A 22,729-nucleotide genomic window follows, 5' to 3' on the forward strand; every position below is an offset into this window, starting at 1 on the left:
AAACCCATCGAGAATGATTCTCTTAGTCTTCGCCATCTCAGCCTTGTACTTCTTGAGTGGATCTGCATCGACGGGCATAACTACGACACTATTGACATACATCTTGAGATCATGTTCATCTAGAAGGCAAGAGATCTTAGCCTTCCAGATCACATAGCTAAAGGCTCCGTCCAATCGATCTTGATCTCTCAATACTGTTGTTGCCATCTCTCCAAAAAATTCGAACTGCTCCCTCTCTCTTCTGTGCAGCTGCTGGCTTGCTCTACGCACTCCTTACTGGAGTAAGCATATTTGCACTTGCCTACTACTACTCTGAGTGAGAAATCGAATTCCTTGGCTAGGAATTCTTTGAGGAAGAAATTCCCTTGATGTGCCACCTGAAGACTGCTCTACGCTGAAGGTGTTGTTGTGTTGCTCCCTCTGTCGCTGAAAAATCTCAATCTGGAAAAACTCTCTCTGTCGACTCACTCAAAGGGAGATTTTTCCTTGAGAATCTTGCCCTCCTGGCAGTAGATTGTGCAATCGTTATGGCGATTCGATCTGTTGCCTACGCAGCTCTTCGATCTCCCTCTTCAGCTTAGCATTGGCTCTTTCAGCTCTTCTCTCCTGCACTCTAATACCATGTGAAAAATCGGTGACCCGATTCCCTACTGCAACAACTGATTATATTTCTCCTACTTGTTAATTTTCTTAATCAAGTTATTTACAGTGTTCCACAGTAAACATCAATATAAATATAACTGCAACCTTCACAACATAAATAATATGCGGAAACAAGTACTGAGCGAGAAAGAAATAGCACACACACAATTGACACCATTGTTTCTGGACAATGTCCCTGGAAAAACCAAATGCATGAAAACCAGTGCAGCAACTAAGGGTTTTAATTATTATGCAGCAGCTTCTGGCTACAATCTTTGGATGCCTTACTGGCTATCCAATACAGAGAATCTGTCTGGTAGAGAAATTAGTGAGAAATACCTCACATTATCATTGGCGATTCCACACTGATCCAGCCCACTGAATGGCTAGCCCCAAGCTACCTTTGCGCAGCCTTTGCGCTGCTCTGCATCACAGTTGATAGGGACTGTGTCACTCCCTTTGGCTGATCGATCTGCTGGCTGGATGCTCGATCCTCTGGCCCTCTGGTCTCACACCTCGGTTCTTGACACTGGATCTGATTTTCTCCTCAACAAATTTGTGAATCTCCTCTCAGGCTCTACGCTGCCTCAGCCTGGCTTTACGCTGCCCAGCGTGGCTCTAGGCTGCCTCTTTTGGATCTCTCTCTGCCTCCTTTGCAATGTATCCCCGGACCAGGAAACTCTCCAACTAGAAACCTATCTCTGCCCCTCGCTGCAAGAAATCTCCTCAATGACCTCTCTAGCAACTACTGCGTTGCTCTCTTGAGAAATCGATCTCTTGATCTCACTCTATGTGTTTTCCAAATGCCCATTAAGCCTCCTCTTATAATCTTCTCGTTGATCAATCAATGGCCCAGATTAGATTCTAATCAATTGCTCAGATCATAATGACTTGATCCTCGTCTTTTTCTAGAAGATTCACACCCAGTTTAATTAATGCACTTTAATTCTTTTAATTTCCTAAGTTTAGACTTAGGCATCCATTAAAAATAATTAATAATTTTAATTAAACCTCCTTCGGGTGGAATTTCCCACAACGATTTCTGGGTATTGTGGAATGCATGTGTCCTAGCCTCCCTGCAAAATCTTGAGGCTAGAGCACATCCAATGCTACCAAAAATCAACATTTCATGCAGAAGCTATGATAAGCTTGAAGTTTGGAAAGGCTCAATATAATTTCTTCATCTATGATAATAAGATGAAAGTCGTGAACAAGAGAAATGACCTAGATCATGTCACAAGATTAAAGAGTAAAGATGGCTCCATGATACCTCGAAAGGAAGCAAGCTCGATACAAGAAATGTGAAGGAAAGAGGGAGCAATGTAGCTATGAAGAACAAGTAGTTGATACTCTTTTGAAGACAAGTTATAAGGCTTGTGGTGTTGACTTCCCAATTTGAAAGGAACTCAGGAATCTCCCTTGGTTTTGAGAGGGAGCAAAGGAAGTCTCCTTAAAAAGGAGCAAGGATCTGTTATCTAATCAAAAAGAGAATAGGGATATCCTTTCGGGTCGAGGGAGTGATCTTGGACATCACATATGCATTCTCTTCTGGTAAGACTAAGTAAAGGTCGTAAAGAGAGAATGGTGAAGGATTGGATAAACATCTGTGGTTTCCTTGAGGATAAAGAATCCAAGAAAGGAAAGGTATTGACAATCTTTGAGGATGGGACAAGTATCCAAGATAAGAGTGGTCGAAGAGGATCAATGTTCTGAGAATTCAGGATTAGGAATCCAAGATAAGAATAGTCCCAAAAGGACATACCTTGTGAACATTCGGATAGGGTATGTGCCTTATAGAGGTACTGTGGTATCACACGTAAAGCATCCCATCATAATGCTCTTGAATAAAGTAGAGCTTGTCTAGTTAGGCATCAAAGACAGTGTTGCATAATGATGATGCTTACAATTGGTTTATCAATCTGACTCTTCTTATGAGAACTCTTTAGTTTGAGAATGATGTTGTACTAGTTGTACAATTATGAATACCTCCCCAATTAAGAAGGAGCGTTGGAAATGTAACTAGTTTTGGTCTTCATAATTGTTGTTGTACTCATTTCAATATGTATCTTATGTAACAAACAAAAGAAGAAAAGAAAAAGTTATTATTTTAGAAAAAATGGGTTTCATGCTCATTATTGATGGTCTTCTAGGTAAAAGCATGTTCTTCATGCTTCTAGGGTTTGTTCGGTCATAGGATGTAATGTCTTAGGTCAAGAGATTAAACATCATGTTTATAAGACCATTCCGGCAAAATGTATCTTGTCAAAGGAATTTATTTTGAGTTTGGAAAGCCCTAGAAGCCTCCTAGCACAAGTCGGCCCTGGCAGAGACAAGTCGGCCTAAAGAGGGGTATTTGACCCACACAGAAAGGTATAAATAGAAGGAGTTCAACCTCATTCACTCACTCATTTGATTTGCAATAGAAGAGTTCAATCTAAAGTGCGAAGTTGAGGAAGAAGGACAAGAAAATCAAGAAGAAAGCAATAGTTGAAAGAAGGAAAAATCGAAGTTTTGCCCTAGTTCTCCCTCACACATGCGGAGTAGCAGTGCAATTGCAAGGGTCGAAGTTGCAAGGGCCGAAATTCTGAAGTTGTGTAGTTGCAAGTCTGAAATTTTGTAGCTGGGAGGCCAAAAGTCTGAGTTTGATGCAGTATTGGAAGGGTTTGTCTCTAGTTCTTTTGATTTGACTTTGACTTAATTAGAAGGTCATCTTGGAGGGTTGACTTGGTACTTGGAGGAGGCTTGGGTTTGGGTCTTGGTTGTCTCATTTGAAGCAAATTCTATAAGAAGAGAAGAGTTTTTCAGGTTTTGCCCTAGCTTGGAGCCTAATATTTGTGTCCATTGTCTTTACTATTTACGCTCTTGATATTTGTTTGATGAAAAAGATCTAATAAAGAAACACAAGAAGATAAATAAAGTTCACAATCAAGTATTAAGGTTAAGGAAATCTAAAGTAAGAAGCTGCCATATTGTATTTTCCAACAAATGGGACATGGATATAAGGAAGAGATGGAGAGTTTTAAGTATGGATTACCATGTACATATAACATCAATCATTGCCTTCTACTAGTGCCCCTCTTGAATAGTAAACATAAATACTCCAAGGAAGGTCACAGTAGACTAGAGACAAGGGATAACCACCAAGGTGAAGCATAGGAACAATAATACAACCAAAAGCAGTCTATCATCAAATTCAACCTATGATCCATCTAGAATTCCCTAAAACATTAAATGAAAGCACTTGAATACAAAAATAGTTAATGTACCTTATAAAAGATGACTAACTTTCATCTGATGAGTAAGCTAGATGAAATAAAAAACTAATTAGAGCATGGATGGGAGGCCTTGAGGCTAGCTATATGTGGATCATCATAGGTCTACTGGTTGGCAAGCTGAACAAAAAGGGGAAAGTTTTTCTCCTAGGGGTTAACCACTTGGGTGGGTAACAAGTACCTATATCACCAATCTATAGAAATAATTCACGAAATTTATATGGCAAGGACAAATATATGAAATCTATGGCAAATCCCCAACCACCATAATGACCTCCTCATAGTGAATAAAGATGTTGAAACCCAAAAGTTAGTTGTAGAATAACAAATAATAATATAATTATAATCTAATTTAAAGTCATAATCTAACCAGAGGCCAAAATGATGTATGAAACCCCTGGCTTATAGGCCAAGAAAACCCTTCTATCCAGTGATTAATTGTTAAAATAAGTGTATAGTATTTATTGAATCCAATCTAAATACTAACCCTTTACATCTATTGTTTACTTATTCCTCTATTACATCTATTGTTTATTTACTCCTCTATTGTTTAGAAAATCATTTCAAAATTTGTATCTGATAATATTCAAAAATACATAAAATACCTGCATAAAAACCTGAATAAAAATCCAATATTCAAAAATACATAAAATACCTGCATAAAAACCTGAATAAAAATCCAATCTTTAAGGTTATGTAGGGTTATTTCTAAAACTAAAATGAAATCTGATTTTGGAATGACACCTTATTCAAAAAAATATATATATTTGTTTGTGTTTTCCCTATGTCATTTTGAGCTGCATCTTATCCTAAACTTTCTAAAAAATTGACATCCACGCATACCCCTACAAAACTTACATCCCCAAATTCCAAGTCCATATCACTATCCATATTCTAGTAACATCTTAACAACTTTGTGCCACTACATAATGCATTTAAACTACAATGACCAAGCCCCATCTACACAAGTCCAAGAGCTTTTAGTTTCTGAAGATGAAATCAGTTGGTAAGGAAAGCCTTCTTGATCAGAAAATAACATCTATTTATAGTTCCATACATCCAAACATCAGATTGTTTGCAATAACCAGTACCATTATTTTACACTCAGACATCCTATAAAATATCATAGTAGCGCATTTTGAAAATGTACTTCAATTCACTGGAACAGGATGGTATCTACTTTGCACAAGTGGGTATATAGAATAGAAAATGGGGAACGTCATTCAGCAGGTCCACATCAACTAATTCAGAAATATTTCCTTTTCCAGATGGTTAGGAAGTCCTATGGTCTTCGTTTCCACTGTAATAAGATCTGATCATACAAAGATGGTCATTATTCAATTCAAAAAGCCTTTTTCTTTTAAACTAGAAACTGAGTCTTTAATTACTTGCTCCATGGGTGTAAAAACGAGGCCCAGGTCAACAAGTTTCTTTGGAGGACTCTGAACACGTAACAAACCAGGTTGTGTCACTTCAGTGAACCTGCAAATAAATCGACTGAGGTGAGCATGCTTACGTGGTTAACCATAGCAATCTCTTCATTTCAATGATCAGTCACTCATTGTTTCCGTATTTTTCACATTGCTTTTTTCCTCTTCAATCAGACACTCGACAGTAAACAAGGATAAGTCAAGTTTACGCATTCCAAGTACAATTCAAAGAGCACGTTTATTAAGACTGTCATTTCACCAAGAGAAACGAGCTGCATTATACAGACCACTTTTGAGGGATATGTGTAACATCCATGCCTAATGCTGACATGTCATATGGAAAAAATGGGCCCAATATAATACTTAGAAAAAAATGAAAAAGCAACATCCCAGAAGCATGTCTGAGATGTGTAATCATTATAGTAAAAAATTAAAAATAATAAGAAGAAGAAAATCCATATTTACAAAAAGAAAATTTCAAAAAATAATAGCAAAGCATTAATTTATTTACACACAAACTAGCACAGATCCATCTTAAGTCAAAATCTTTTAAGCACTGAGCAACTTACAGCTCAATTTCTTTTTCATCCCTATCGGTGCTTAAGAGTTCCAGAATTAAGATGGAACTATGCTGGTTGTAAAAAACCAAAGAACTAAAAAAACTCCAGATAACTGAATTCCAATAACCATCAGACAAATACTTCATATCAATGTTGTGAAAAGCGCGAGCGGGATTAAATCAGCGCGGGGAATGAATCGGAAAAAATCGGAAAAAATCGGGAAAAAAGCGGAAAAAAGCGGGAAAAAATCATTTGGTACAAAAATATTCATTTTTTTTCATTTTTTTCAATTTTTTTAATATCTAAACCATCTACAACATAAAATAAATACATTGACACATAAATATGATAAAAAAACTAATATATAAGATGTTTAATATCATTTCTAGCGCTAAAATCACACATAACATTGAATCATGTCCTGAATAGTAAGTCCTGACTCCTGAGTCCTAACTCAGCCTCAAAATATCAACAAAAAATATGATGATGTATCTCATCATGTCATAATGTCATATACAATAAAATGAGGTCTAATCCTATTGATTTCCTCTGCCCCTCTTGCGAGAAAATGCCACAGCTTTCCCTTTCCCTCTAGATGTAAACGCTGGTGCCTGTGCTGGTGGAGATGGCAGTGGAGTCTGATGTGCTCTAGAAGCTGAAGAACTAGAAGTAGGAGCTATAGGAGGTAGACCACGTCCTCTACTGGTGGCAGGGGTAGCCCGAGCAGGTGGTGTCACCTAGAAACATTACAATCTCCCAATCCTGAAATCCTGAAATACTGATAAGTCTGCTGGATTTTAAATGAAATCTAAAATTCTACTTTCTCCATATGAAATCCAATGACGCTGGAACCACTCTCAAACATCCTGAGTCATTTCATGGTAATGTTAAAAATTTAAGTAAAAGGATTAATTTTCATCCTTTTAATTTAAAAATTTAACATTACCATGAATAGCATATCCATACTAGGGCCTAGACTTGATCATTAAGCTGTCCCACTCAAAAATTATTTGTTTCTTTCAAAAAAAATTGCGTGAAAAAACCCAAATGACCAAATGAAAAACCAAAAAAAAATTTATAAAATCGTGCTGTCCTGGCAACCCTGCGCTTTTTTCGGAAAAAATCTTGCTTTTTTCGAAAAAAACACGCTTTTTTTAAAAAAGCGTGTTTTTTCGAAAAAAAAATCAGCAAAAAAATAGCCGATTTTTTCGTGTAAAAAGCGCAATTAAATCGGCGTGGGGAAAAAAGCGCGATTTAATCGCGCTTTTCACAACACTGCTTCATATACAATTACTCGTTGAAAGAATAACATGCAACAATGTAGAATTTCTCCAACATGTAATTTGCTAATGATATTTCAAGTTGGTCCAATGTAGAAAGGGTTTTCCAATATTTCAAAGCAACCCAATCAGAATTATCTCTCGAGAAAAATCCTAAATGGTAAACATTTATTCGTTCAGATTAGGCCAATCCCATGTCTTTTTTAAGTTGGATAAAATCTCCCGATACTAGACACGAATGTAATAAGCAGATATGATCTTGCAGTACATGATGGGGTTACTTCTTTCCCCAACTACTAAACAACTTTGAATGTCTTCTGATAATGCAACTACAGAGTCACTTTCTGTCAAGTGAAACTCCAAAACACACTGTTAGACGAACAATTTATCATTAGCCTAAGGAGGATGTGTATGGTTGCCAAAAGAACATAATGCTCAGTGACACTGGTTATTGAGTCTTGAGCTTGACTGCCAACCAAAGCCTAATTATATCACTATATCCAACATTTTTACCAAAATATCAAGGTTTCAATAATCATAGGAAATGCCAAAATGCAGATGCACATCAAAGGTGGAAGTCAGAGGCAAAGGCAAAGCTGAAGTTGCACAAGGAAGGAAATAATTGTCAAGAACAGCATTATTCCTCTCTCTCTTGAGTATATCAGCATTGATCATGGATATGAGATGACATGTGTTGGTAGAAAGTTGTCATTCATGTCAAAGGGCCATAAACAGCCCCAGAAGTAAATCAAGATTTTGGTGGTTGTGTCAAGGCAAACACAAGAACGGATTACACCATCTTGTAGTGCTCGTCGAGACCATTCCAGCGAGCAATGGCTTTGCCCTCTAACCTGTTAGGAAAAACACTAAGAGGGGGGGTGAATCAGTGTTTTACACACTTTCAATTTCAATTTCTTATTCTGATTATTATATGCGACTGTTGTAAAGGAAACTAGCGTATGTACGTGACTGTTACTACAGAAACCTGCATATATCTAGATAACTAATCTGATCATTTGTACAACATTAATCAGTGCATTATTAGTCCATTATTCATTAATTAAACAATAAGTATGAGCAATTAAGAAGCAGATAGATGTTGATTTGGGGTAGCATCGGATGTGCTCTAGCCACGAAATTTGGTGGAGAGGTTGGGGCACATGAGATCTCCAATACCCAGAAAGGGTCTGGGCAGATTCTAAACAGTTCAGGAGATATTAAAATAATTAATATTTTTAATGGAGTCCCTAAGTCTAAACTTAGGGAAAATAAAATATTAATGTGTATTAATATGAAACTGTGTTAAAATGGTCCAAAAGACATGGATCAAGCCAGATCTAATCTTAGCCATTGATTAGGGACTTAATCTCGGTCGTTGATATGTCAACAGGAAAAGTATAAGAGGAGAGTTGAGGGTCACTTGGAGAATATACTAGAGTGATCAGTCATTCTATTCTCTAGAGTGGGGTTTGCTAAGAGAGAGAGAATTAGTGATCGGGAGATGAAGCTGAGGGGCATTTGAGTACAGAGAGACAGAGAAGCAGAGATAGTGTCGGGAAAGCAGCGCAGAAGCCAAGGAGAGTGACGCAAAGCCAGCCAGGGCCACGCAGAGGTAGCCAGGAGCTACGCAGAGCCTCAGAGAGGTTAGCGTTGCTAACGCAAAGGGCCAGAGGGCTAACGCAGACCCATCCAGGGTGACGCAGGGCCAGCGTGAGGCAGAGAGGGGCTGACACAATCCAGAGAGAGGCTAACGCTAGGGTTTCTGGGGCAGATTGGTGTTGAGTAGCTACCGGAAGGATTATCCAAGGTTTCAGCCAGGAGATTTGTCAGAAACTGAGAGGTATTACTGCCAAGGAAATTCTCTGTTGGGTAGGCCAATTTCGGCACCCAAGTTGTACTCTGATATTGCTTAATAGGAAAACCCTCAGATGGTTGCACCGGTTTTCCCACATTGGGTTTTTCCGGGGACATTAGTCCAAAAATAATTGTTTCATATGGTGTGTTTGTTTCTGTTTCTTTTAGTTGTTGATCTGTAATATGTTGAGCATGCACTAGTGTTTCTTTTCAGTATTTACATTGTAAATAACTTGTTAAGGAAAATAACAAGTAGGTAAGAATAAATCAGATAAAGTGCATGGAGGGTTTCTAATTAAGTAAACTTAGAAACTTCAACAATAGAACATAAACACACATAATCATATGAACACCAGAATTTTTTAGGTGGAAACCCAATGTGGGAAAAAACCACCGTTGTTGTCATCTTTGTCTTCTTTTATTGAAAATAATCTTTTTACAATCTTGTACTGGCGCAGACTTTAACCAGTACCCAGGATCCAACCTACAGAAGGCTACAACCTTCTCTCATTTTCCAGCTCCTACTGGAAGGGGGCTACAACCCCCTTTGTGAAGACCAGTGTTGCAGGAATCGCCCCCCCCCCCCCCGGATCCTAGGCCGGAATCGCGTCCCGTACGGAAGCGTTCCGGAACCTCCAGGCGAAGCGCGATTCCAAAATTTATGAAGCGCGATTCCTGTTTTTTTATGCGATTTCTGGAATATAGGAAGCGTTGGCCCGGATCCGTGCTTCGGAGGGCGCTTCGGGCCACCGGAAGCGCCTCGCTTCGGCCCGGAAGCGCACGCTTCACGAGCTCCGGATCCGCGCTTCCGGAAAAGTCCGCGGGTGCAGCAATGTAACTCGATTTTTTTTTTATTTTTTTTAAAAGTTAACTTGAGTTTGCATGAGGGGGTGGGTTAGGGTGAGGTTAGGGTGGGTTTAGGGTGAGTTTAGGGTGAGTTTAGAAAAGAATAAAGCCCCCATTCTCTTCTCATTTTCTCACTTTGAGTTTATGAGAGTTGGAGAAGAGAAGAGAGGAGAGGAGAAGAGAAGAGAGGAAAGGAGAGGAGAAGAGAGGAGAGCTTGGAGGAGTGAAGAAGGAGGAGCTAGGAGAAGGAGGAGGAGCTTGGAGCAAGAGCTTGGAGGACTTCATCTACAAGAGCTAAAGAGGTAAGTTCAAACCCCAAACTCCCTTGTTTTTTTGAAAAAAAAATTGTATTTTTCTCCTCCCTCTCCTACTCTTTCCCATTGTTTCTACTTGCTCCTTTATTTACAGGTTGTCCACCACCTATATCCATATTCCAAGATGGTGTTCTTTTGGCTTCTATGTATCATTCCACTCTTGGTTTTAATGATGGCAAGGGTGAGGAATAGAGGGGAAGAGGAAGGGGATGAACTTGGTCCTAATAGTAGTGACCCAATGTATGATGAGAAGGGTTTGAAGAGGAACGGGATGAACTTGAAGGGGACACTGAAGCACAAGATGGGAAAGGTACATCAACACCCTTGTGGAACTATGTGACCAAACTTGAAGGGGGAAAGGGTGGTGGATCTTACAAATTTATGTGCCCTCATGGTTGTCATGGAGGAAAACCATATACGGGTTCATATACCCGTCTGAGGAGGCATCTTTGTGGGGTGTTGGACAGTGATGAAAAAAAGGGTTCTGTGGGGGTACAAATTTGCCCAAACATTTCAACTGAACAAAGAAAAAAATACATCCAAATAGAGATGGCTGCACAACAAAAAAACAAGAAACAAAAAACTCATTCTGAATCAAGTGCAACCTCTAAATTTGGTAGTTGCCCATCTCCTCATGGTACTTCTGCAACCTCTGGAGGTAGAAAAACAATAGGGGATTTCCTTAATGTTGCTGGGAGGGATGATGTGGATGGAAAGATAGTCCGTTTTCTTTGTGCTTGCGGTGTACCATTCAATGTGCTTCGCTCTCCCTATTGGCATGACATGGTAAAGGCCATCAATGAAGCCCCAAAAGGATACAAGGCCCCCAACTATGAGAAAGCTAGAACAGTGTTATTAGAAAGAGAAAAAGCTAAGGTTCAAAGAGCTTTGACACGTTTTACACATGAGTGGGTGGATTCTGGGGTATCCATTGTATCAGAGGGGTGGACAAATATTAGAAACCAACATTTGATAAATGTTCTTGGTGTTTCTTCTAGTGGTGCAGTATTTATTGCATGTCATGACTCCTCCTCCATCAGTGCAACTGCACAAAACATTGCAGATCTCCTACTGAAATCAATCAAAGATGTTGGTCCGAATAATGTGGTTCAAGTGATCACAGATAATGCAGCAAATTGTAAGGCAGCAGGAAAAATTATTGAGCGTACTCATCCACACATCTTTTGGTCTGGGTGCCTGGTTCACACATTGAACCTTTTGATGCATGATATTGTGAAACACAAAGATTGTGGGTGGATTGCTGAGGTTTACAGGAAAGGGAAGCAGCTCATTAAATTCATCACAGGGCATACAAGGGTAAACTACTTCTATGGCACTTACTCCAAGTTGCAATTGCTTAAAATTGCAAAGACAAGATTTGCTAGTTATTACCTCACCTTTAGGCGGCTAGTGAGGGTGAGACAAGCTTTAACTAATCTGGTGTGTGCTGAAACATGGGATGAAATTAACACTGACACAGATGGTGCTAATGCAGTCAAGGACACTGTTCTTGACAGTTACTTTTGGTCACAGGTTAAATATGTTTTGCAATTCACCAAACCAATTTATTACATGATCAAGTTTGCAGATTCAGATCGACCAATAATTGGGGAGGTGTATGAGCAAATGGATAGCATGTTGGGGCAGATTAAAGACATTGTTGAGCCTAGAGATACCACCTTGTACAATTATATTCGTGAAGAGGTGCAAAACCGATGGGAAATGCTAAATATTCCATTGCATGCATTAGCATATGTTTTGACACCTAAATACTATCATCCATCATGGCTTTCAACACCAGCACCTGGGGGGGGAAGCAGGGAAAAACCACACCAAGATAAAGAGGTTCACGAAAAATATATGGCTGCATTGAGTAGATTAATCCTTGATGATGAGGAGGCTGCATTGGTACGGAGACAGGTGAGCAACTATACGCTCAACACTGGTCCATTTGGGAGCATGCATGCAATTCAAGATCGAGAGACTTTTTCTGCTCTTGAGTGGTGGAACATGCATGGAGGGGGTACTCCACTTCTACAGAGTTTGGCATTGCGGGTGCTATCACAGGTGGTAAACACTTCTTCTGCAGAGAGGTGTTGGAGCTCTTATTCTTTCATCCACAGTGTTAAAAGGAACAGGTTGAATTTAGACCGGGCAGAGAGCTTGGTTTATGTTCATTACAACTGCGATTGTTGTCCCATTACTGTGAAGATGCAAAGTCTAATAAAGACTTGTTGATTTGGGACAAGAATCCAGAGGAGCCCAATTTGGAGGATGGAGTGTTGCGACTAGAGCAATTAGAGGATGCTCTTATCCAGGTATGTCCATTGTGGTATGAATTTTCCAATTTTCCCTTATAAAGCATTTCTCTAATTCATGTTTTTAATTTTTTTGTTAACTAGTGTTATTTTTTTTTTTGCATGAATTTTTTGAGCGATTCTAGGATGATGATGACCGTGTTGATATGCCACCACCCCCACCCCCATCTGGTCCCTTGGTTCCTAGGTTCCATGGTTCAACACCAACAGCAGGGGGTTCTTCTTCATCAGTTCCAGTGCCACGACTTACACAGGGACCATCTTCTTCATTGCCACCACGTGGAGGCCCGCCATCACGTTCTATTCGTGGTGGAAGGAGGAGAGATTAGTAGATATATTCACAATCTACTTCTTTTTGTCATAGATTACTCATTAGACTTGTAGACTTGTGAATTTGAATTTTGAACCTTTTTGGCTTGGCGGTGACCAAGTGACATATTTTGTAAACATTATTATTTGAATTTTGGACATGACAAATGTTGACAGTTGCTCACTTGCTAGATAAATCATAATATGCTCTATGTTTTATGTTTTATAATATGCTTAAATGTTTTATGTTTTATAATATGCTTAAAAATTTGATGTATGTTTGTAATAGCTAGAATATAGATGATTGTTGTACATCCTAGTAACTACAATGGAATCATGGATGCCATATCTATCTTGATTTATGCAAAAATATGCATGTTTTCATGTCTTCTACAATTAATTTGGTATTTGGGATGTTTGTTTTGAGTATAAATGCAAAAAAATATAAAAAATATATATATATATAGCAGACGCTTCCGCGGACGCTTCGCTTCCTAGATTTTTGGAAAATGACGCTTCCGCGCTCCGCGCTTCCGCTTCGCTCCCGCTTCGTGCAACATTGGTGAAGACTGCTATCCTCAGCTCTTTGTGGATGACTTTTCAAAATGTTTCAAACTGGATCCACTCTGAACAATTCTGAAATCAACTACTCAAATATTGGATCATCAAATCTTCTAATGTAACCAATGCAACTTGATCAATTCAGAACAAATCATACCAGTGCATAACCCTCATCAATCTACCAAGTCAAAAATTGTTACCCATCACAGAAACCAGTCACTACCACTGCAAACCTTGATCAAGCATGCATCAGATTATATATGCTACTCTTATTGATCATACCTGCATATGTATGTGCTTCTCCTGAAGAATACCCACGTACAGATCTCAAAATATTGATCACTGTACCATTGAATCAATCACCTAAACAGATACTGAAGCCAACATAAATCACTGAACCAAATACAGATTATCACACAACAGTGTCATCACTTAGTCAACTTCTAATTCATAATCAATTCAACCCAAACAATACTATCAAACACAGATTATTATAAGAGAGACTTCATTGATAGATAGCAGTGAACATAAAAGAACAGATCAACCATTATCATCAGCTCATACTGCAAAACCCTAGTAAATGTACCCAACTCTTATAAAGCACTCATGCGTATGTACACGCCTTTCATACTTGACACCTGCATACAAATCTGTCCATACTGCAGAAAATATATGCAACTATTCAAAAGACGATCCGTGTATGTACACGATCTTTCAGAGGCAAACCAACGTATAGATCTGAAGTCACTGAGTCTTGCTTTCACTACAACCAAAAAATATACTTCGCAACCCTTACTGTCTCATATTCATGTTAGAGTATCATTAACCACAAATCTATCACAGTTAGATATTTTTAATAAGCAAATCAAACAAGTACATATGATACCATACTTCAAATTTGTGTCTTTTCCGTGCTCCTCAATGCAAACTTGTTTCAAATCAAATAATTCATAGAAAACACAAAACTTGCACACCTAACACTTTGATCTCCATCTCCTTATATAGCTTAGGCCTTAGCCAATACCTTAGGCCAATCCCTTAGTAATGTCGATGGTATTCTTTGACGGGATCAAATATCTGTTGTCGCGCTCATTACCATGGGCCAATACCATGGTAAAACCCCTGGTATTGACAATCCCATGGTGTGGAAACTGTACGCGACTTTTCTTCACCATAACCACGTATGTACGCGGCCTTTTTTCATAGGACCCACGTATACTTTCCAAACTTCACTTTTATCATTCCTCTGTCTCTGAATTGATATCCCTTTGTCTATCTCACCTATAGCATCTGCATAACCATCATGTTGACATTATCAAGGAGGTTTTCATCAAGGACAACACATTAGTCATAATGCCAACAATTTGCCCCTTTGGACTTGATGGCAACCACTTTGGTGTTTGGTCACCACTGTCTATAGATACCTATAAACACATTTGTATACATACCAAGCTTCTCTCCAAGCATTCTTTTCCAAACACCAAGCTACTTTCCCCCTTTGACATCAAGGGCAAAGGGTTGATCAATGTTGAATGAAGACTTCTCATTGTAGGTCTGATCTGTTGAATATGAACATTGACCATACTCCCCCTGAGCATATGCTGACTTCAAGGAAGTACATGACTCTATGATTCAATCAAATATGACATTTCCTATCATCAAGGACTCATGCTTACATTAATCACCCAACACAGTGGTGTTACATATTTGACTCAACATTACAACAAATGCCCAAAATAATGGGATTACATACATAATTGACTTGACCCCAGTAGACCAAACATGACTAAGTACTACAATGATTACATCATGGGTCTTTACATGACCTTTACATCAAGAGACAAAAATGACATCTATGACCAAGATCAAAGCAAGACCATGAAAATCTTCAGCAACCATCAAATACCATATAGAATCCTACATCATCATCATGTATCACCAATATATAAGAGAATTAAGGACATCATCATAAAGCATCATAATATAATTAGCTTCTTAGGCAACATATAGTCATCATCCAAAACTTCAGCAACAAATGTGTCATCAATAGCATCCCCAATCATAAGCATCATTATGTAACAAGTAATTCTCAAGAAATCATAATGCCAACAATGCACTTCTAGAAATATAGCAAATGCTCCCCTTGAACCAGAACCTATCCCTGAGAGTATCCCACTGTTTCTTCATCATAGAGAAACATACGCTATTGTCTAGAACCAAACTCGCATATATACGTGACTGTCCTTCATGAGATCCATGTACAGAAAGTAAATTGTAATAATTTACAGTCCCATCTCCCCCTAAACATAAAAGATTTGTTAGAATAATTAACGAAGTGATGAGGCAGAGACCACTCCTAGTGTATGTCTGAGATATTCAAAGAAATCACATGAAAGTGGCTTTGTAAATATATCTGCAACTTGTTCCTATGAAGGGACATATTCCAATTTGACCTTTTGTTCAAGCACCTTCTCTCTCAGAAAGTGATATTTGATTGGAATATGCTTGCTTTTTATGTGCATGACAAGATTTTTCGAAATGCTTATGGCACTAGTATTATCGCACAAAATAGGTATAGGTTGATGACAAGTGATTTGAATGTCTTGCAATGTTTGTATCATCCATAGAAGTTGAGTACAATATGATGCAACAACAACATATTATGCCTTAGTAGTAGATAAAGCAAAGAAGCTTTGTTTTTTGCTAAACCATGATACCAAGCGAGATCCCAAATAAAATGCTCCTCGACTAGTACTCTTTCGACCATCAATATACCTGCCCAATCAGCGTCTATGTAAGCATGAAGTGCAAAATATGCATCTTTGGTAAATCCCTGAGTCGAAACATTCGACTTCTATAATAACAGCAACATAGTTATTCGCCTTATTAGCATTAGATCGCCTTCTCTGCTGCTCCAATTTTTGCTTAGAGATCAAGTGGAAAACATCTTTAACAACAGTCCATTAGATAGATAAGAGATCATGTTCTTCAATGGAGTGTTTCTGAGAGATGGTCTATCAAAGAATCATTGTTAATATAGCTCATCAAGGATTTCATAAGCACCCTTTCACAGATAGTTTCTGCAATAATGATCAAGAATCACAAGCTCCCCCTAACTATATGCACGGTATATTTTTGGCAGAATCCCATCATCAAACACTCGGAATATCAAGGATATCTTCACCAAGTAAACAACATGTGTTGTTGTCTGGAGAGTTCAAGAGATTTTCAGATTGTATTTGCTTTCTTCTCCATACTTGTGTAACTTTCTTTTCTGGGATGGTTCTAGCTTGTGTAGGAGCCCAAGTCAAGTTACAATCACGTGCCATATGACAAATGTTATGACACTTGAAGCATTCTATGTTGTTCATGAATAAGAATTCATGATTTCTCCCTCCAAATTGCTTCTCAGAGATTGTCGGGGACCATAATGTCTATCTTTGTGATATGCCCTACAATCTTTTGCCATGTGTCCAAAGTTTGTACAAGAATAGTGATAACCAAGAAATATACTTTTGTACCTGGGAGAAGGAGGTTTCCTTGATGTACTTCTGAAGTCTTTCTGCCTTGAGATCCTTTGATTATAATCATTGCTTCTTGCATCCTTGACATCATCCAAATTTCTTCTTGGAACGAGACTTCCTTCATTGTTGCCTTGACTCTTATCTTTGCCTTTGCTGGAACTGGGAGCATCAATATTTCTTTTTGGCTTTCTCACATCCTTGTTGTTTGAAGCATTATCATTCTTGCTTGAGGATTCTCCTTCATAGCCAAGACCTGATTTATCAAATGGGGATCTTTGATGGCTGGGCATGTCGTCCAAGGCTTGGGAGCTCTTCAAAAATTTGCCCATCCCTTCTACCCTTTTCTTGAGGGAGACAATCTCTTCTTCCAATCTTTCGTTGTCATTATTCTTCTTAGCAAGTTGTTTCTCAATCTCTTCCTTGATACAAGTTGCTTCATTTGCTTCTATTTTAAGAGATATGATATCTGATTTCATTTTGAAGATTTCTTCATTTTCCTTAGCTAGGTTGCTCTCCATTTCTTCCATGATCTTTGTAGCCTTACATGTTTCGGCCTTGAGAAGGTTGAGGTTGGATTTTAGTTTGAATATTTCTTCATCCTTTGCTTTTAGTTGGCATATCATGGTGTTTCTCTCCTTTTCTACTTTATCAACCTGTGCTTCTATGATTACTAATGCTTCCATTGTCTTCTCAATTCCTTGTGCTTGTTTCCTTGCTTCTTCTAGTTGTGATCTAAGGGAGGAGACTTCTTCCTTGTATTGACCAACCTGTGCTTCAAGTTTGTTCAAGGTGGCTTGACAAGTTATCTTCCCGTTTCTTTGCCTTATCCAATTGATTTGTCATGGATATGGCTTCTTCATGATGCTTTATTTGGTTTTGATGAAATCCCTCCTTAAGCCCGACAAGCTCTTCATCCCTTTCTTGTACTTGAAGCTTGACAAGGTCAACTTCCTTCCTTGTTTGGTCTTGGTCACCAGCTAGCGCTTTCTTCTTAAGTTCCTCGTTTTCCTTTTCAAACTGATAATCTCTTCCATGGCAGCGATAAGTTTAGTGAGGAGATCTTCTTCAAAATCTTTTTCATTTTCTTCATCTTCTAGGTCTTCTTTAGCCTTGATGTCATCATTCTTATTTTCAGCTTCCATGATAGGTTCTGGATTTCCTTCTTGCTTTACATCATCTTCTTAACTAGTGTTCATAGTCAATGTACCTTTTGGGTGAAGGCCATGAAGTTTGTCCCATATACCCTTTGTTGATGAACACTTTTCTAAATTGTCCTTTATAGAATTTGGTAGCCCATTTAGGATTGCCTTCCTCACTTTTTCAATGTACTCCTTGGATTCTTCATCCATCATGTTATCAGTAATCACTGATTTCCAGACTTCAAGGCCTTGAGTCTTTAAGAAATTCCTCACTCTTGCTTCCCATATATCAAAGTTTCCATTGAACCATGGAGCCTTTACAAATTGATTGAGTTCAACTTCGATGGTTGAGGGAGACACATCTTTAGGAGGATTGGAGACTTTCTTCCTTGGCTTTGCCATTTGTGTTCTAATTGAACAACCTTCAAGTTGTAAGGCTTTGGGTGAAGGTACTGGCTCTGATACCAATTGTTGGAAATATTGGGGGGGGGGTGTGAATCAATATGCCTTTTCAATTGTTACTTATACCAGTTAAATCAATTATATTTTAAACACAAAATAAGCAATAGGAATTAAATAATTTTATTAATACAATCTTTATAATGAATCAAGTACAATATATAGGGCTCCAACTCTTGATGAAGACACCGATCTTCAATTCCCCAGGGTCCAACTTGTTGCCAAGCACCAACTTGGTCTTTTGTGAGGCTCCAACCTCTAGGGCTCCGACCCTATCTTGTCAAGGCACCAACCATGGATTTAGCAGCACCAACTCCAAGGACACTAATCCTTCCAATTCTGAGGCACCAACCCCAAGGGCTCCGACCCTATCTTGTCAAGGCACCAACCTTGTTTGTTCAAGGTTCCAACCTTCAGGGCACCAACTCTCTGGGCTCCAACCCACTGCTATATTTTGTCTAGATATGTTTGATAGTAATTCTCTGCTCCCAAAATCTTCTTCACTGAATTCTGTCAATTTACAGCATCACTACTACATCAACGACAACCTGTCTTCATACGAAGGAGTCTTCACAATTCTTCATATTGCCCAAACAGAGTTTGCAGAGTTACCTCATGATGATTTCAAATAGGCATCATGATCTCCAATAATGTCTCCAAGATTTGTTGAAGTTTTTCAACAAGATATTTGCGCTAAGCCTCAATGTTTGCACAAAAACAATTCTTTGTTTCAAGCCTCTGTTCTTATTGTCACGGTAACAACTTCAGGAGTGACTATCGCAGTGTCTCATTTCCAAGGAACAAACTCACAAATACTTCAAGCCTGGTGTTGTCTATTGTTCCCTTCAAACGATGACTGATCAAATCTTACTTCGTTGGTTCGAGGTTATACAGATCTTCACAAAACTGTTCTTCAGGTTGAGTCCGTACTTCTTCTAATTCATCACAGGTCATCACAGGTCCAAGCCTTTCAAAGATTAACCCAATCAATAGAATTTCTCGACCTTTGGCTTCCTTCTTTCCTACTGGACCTTTGGCTTTCTTCCTTCCCGCTCAACCTTTGGCTTTCTTTGTTTCTTCAAGTTCACGAGTTGTGGACTGTTACTTCTTCTCTGTGTTAGATACATGAAATCAATTACCTGAAGTGAAGCATTTCAACTTGTATATATATGAGTTTTGCCAATAACCAAAAGACACGTTCATTGGGAGGAGAGGCTGACTTATGAGTTTGCACATTAAAAGATTTTATCAGAGAGACCCTTTTTTTAATATTCATCCAAGGCTATACCCACATGGAGGTCCACATGCCACGTTATCACATTAATCGCAATCGCAACATTCGGAGGTCTACTCATAACATAGTCGATTCCCCTACTGCCGACGAAGTAGATGCGGTATACAATAAACTGTAGGCCCGCAGAGTCCACAACTCTATTGCAATCGGCAGTAATTCGGGTCCGCACCCTTATCGCAATCGGCAGTAAGTCGGGTCCGCACCTTTATCGCAATTGGCAAGTTGACATTGCTTTGAAATGTGCATTTCAATGGATACAATATCATATTGAGTCATATTACAGTGGTGTCATCGGGTCCGTAGTAATATCGTAATCGGTGTTTTAACCTTACATCCCTTTAGGTCTTGTGATATGAAAGTTCTAATACGATGGATGTGATGTTTCTTTAGGTCGTGTTATAATGGAGCGATCGGGTCCGCACCTTATATCACAATTGGGGTTTTAATGTGACAACAACTTTAAAAAGGACTTGCGATTATGCAATGGATGCAATATTGTATAGGGTTGTTACCATAACCTGTTTCGGGTCCGCAGTACATATCACAATCGCAAATTTTGGTGTGACATTCCTTTGTGATACATAAATTCCAATGCGGCAGTTCCAGTATGGTGGATGCGATATAACAATAGAGCATATTGTTATGGAACCATTGGGTCCTTAATACATATCGCGGTTGGGGGATTCAACGTGACACAAAATAAAGCGATAAAGCCGCCGACATTGGTTTCTCTGATGCGCTGTGAACTTTTATTATATGTGTTGGGAATTTTAACAGGTTTCCATTGTTTGATACTCCCTCCACTTATTTCTTCAATATCACTGTTAACTCCTCTTAATCACTATTTTATGTTCATGCACTGTGTATTCCTCTTTGCTCCTTCCGATGAACTTCTTCCTCTTCCTCTTTGGCTTCACAATGATTTCCAATGGCTTCCCTGATGGCTTTCCTCCTTGGCTTCCTGCTCTTGTTGTTTCACGGATCTGCTTTGCTTGGCTTCACATCATCATTTAGTATCCAGAATATTGCCATATTGACATCGATGACAATCTAGATCAACATTTCTACCTCAGAGAATTCCTAGCCAGGGAATTCGAATTCTCATTTGCTAAGCAGCAACAAGGTGCAGCAGATCTACTGACTCTAGCACGAAGTGCGTAGGCTAGCCCAGCAGTAGCGCAAAGGAGAGAGGAGGTCATTCGACTTTTTCAATTGGCAGAGATGGCATCTAGTGGATTGCGAGATCAGGATTGATTGGATGGTGCATCCAACTATGTGATCTAGAAGGCGAGGATGTCATGCCTTCTGGATGAACATTTTCTCAAGATCTACATCGACAGTGTGGTAGTTGATCCCGCGTATCCAAATCCGCTCAAAAAGTACAAAGGAGAAATGGCGAAGGCCAAGCGGATGATCCTCGACGGAGTGAAGGATCATGTAGTATGTCACATCTCAGGCAAAGGGAATGTGGGATGCCTTGTCCACGCTATATCAGGGATCTTCCGAGCAGGGGAAGATGTACTTGGAGTAGAAGATGAGATCCACGCAGATGCACAAGGGGGAACGCATTAATCCGATCCTTGCAAAGCTTCATGAGACCCGTGATGAGTTAGCAGTTGTGGGGTCAACACCTCAGCCTACCGAGATGGTGAGGTTGGCCCTAAACTCAGTTTCAGAAGAGTGGTATGTATTTGTCCATAGCTCCAGGGTAGGGAGAAATTGACAGACTAGGAATGGATGTGGGCCGCTCTTCAGCAGGAAGAGATGAGGAGAGACATAGTCAAGTGCAAACTTGACAGTAGCAGCAGCAGCAGTGGGACGAAGGCCAAGGAGGAGGATGAGAATGCAGCTCTCGCATCTAAGGGACAGTAGGAGCAGCGGAAGAAGAAGAAAGATATTTTGAAGATCAAGTGCTTTCGGTGTGGCGAACTTGGTCACTAAGCTACACAGTGTCCTCTCAAGAAGAAGGACAAGGATGAGAAGCATGATCTAAAGGTTGCATCCGCATAGATCGAGGAGTTTGCCATGATCGCCTAGAGGTGGGGTGATATAGAACTATAGTTCGAAAGAACTGCAGTTGGGCGGGATCCTTGAGGAGTCCACCTCATGGATCAATACCTTGCTACGGGAGCCCAAATTAGAAGTAGCAGGATGGAATGGATCAGTTGATGCAGAGGAGTGTCGGAGTGACAGTTGCAGTGGCTAGGAGCGCCAGAGACTGAGCAGCGTAGAGATAGAGTTGGCAGCAATGTAGTTGGCACAGAGCAAAGGTCAGCAGCAGCACAGAGGCTTCAGAGGGTCAGTCCAAAGACTAGCAATAGTCAAAACTCCAGCAATAAGATGCATCATCTTGAACACCAGTTCGGTGATTTTGGATTCTTTTCCATTGCTGATGCGGTAGCAGCAACAGTTGGAGAAGGTTGCAGTGCAGGTTCAGTTGGCAGTGGCAGTGGTAGCAGCAGCACAGATGCTGAAATTCAGAGGGAGTTGTAGTACGGATGTAGTATTGACAGTGGCAATGTCAGCAGCAGTACAGTTGCAGCAGCAACGCAGTAGCTGGTGGACAACATGTTAGACATCAGCAGCGCAAAGGATGATGTTATGAAGTCAGGGTGATGCTTCAGTGGGAAGCATTGCTAGAGCACATTCCTCCCTAAGAGGGAGTGTTGATTCCTGGTAGCTTCGGATGTGCTCTAAGTATCAAATTTTGCAGGGAGGCTTGAGCACATATATTCCAAAGAACCCAAAAAGCGATTTGGGAAATTCCACCCGGAGACAATTTTATTAAAATAATTAATTATTTTTATTAGGACCCTAAGTCTAAACTTAGGAAAATAAAATAATTAATGGGTATTAATCTAATTGTGGCTGTAAATTCTCGAAGAAGACGAGGATCAAGCAGAAATGAACTTAAGCATTGATTAGCT

The 22,729-nt window shown here is 39.4% G+C and overlaps 1 protein-coding gene across 3 annotated transcripts in view; it reads right to left on the reverse strand.

Moving 5' to 3' along the window:
* Positions 1-4,921: 4,921 nt before the first annotated feature.
* The window catches only part of LOC149163101 (cinnamoyl-CoA reductase 1-like), a 122,790-nt gene continuing 104,982 nt past the window's right edge, over positions 4,922-22,729 (reverse strand). For 2 of the 3 annotated variants that reach the window (XM_089437530.1, XM_089437529.1), the window contains exon 7: positions 4,922-5,396. In XM_089437530.1, coding sequence (XP_089293656.1) covers positions 5,252-5,396 — 145 coding nt within the window. In that variant the 3' untranslated portion in view covers positions 4,922-5,251. Of the gene's footprint in view, positions 5,397-6,635; positions 6,667-22,729 lie in introns of those variants that run through there. The other variant, XM_089437531.1, reaches the window with a different exon arrangement.

The sequence above is a fragment of the Pinus tabuliformis genome, chromosome 5_2 (assembly GCF_031772625.1).
Source record: "Pinus tabuliformis cultivar Carrire ecotype Pingquan chromosome 5_2, CPIR1, whole genome shotgun sequence".
Classification (NCBI taxonomy): Eukaryota; Viridiplantae; Streptophyta; class Pinopsida; order Pinales; family Pinaceae; genus Pinus; species Pinus tabuliformis.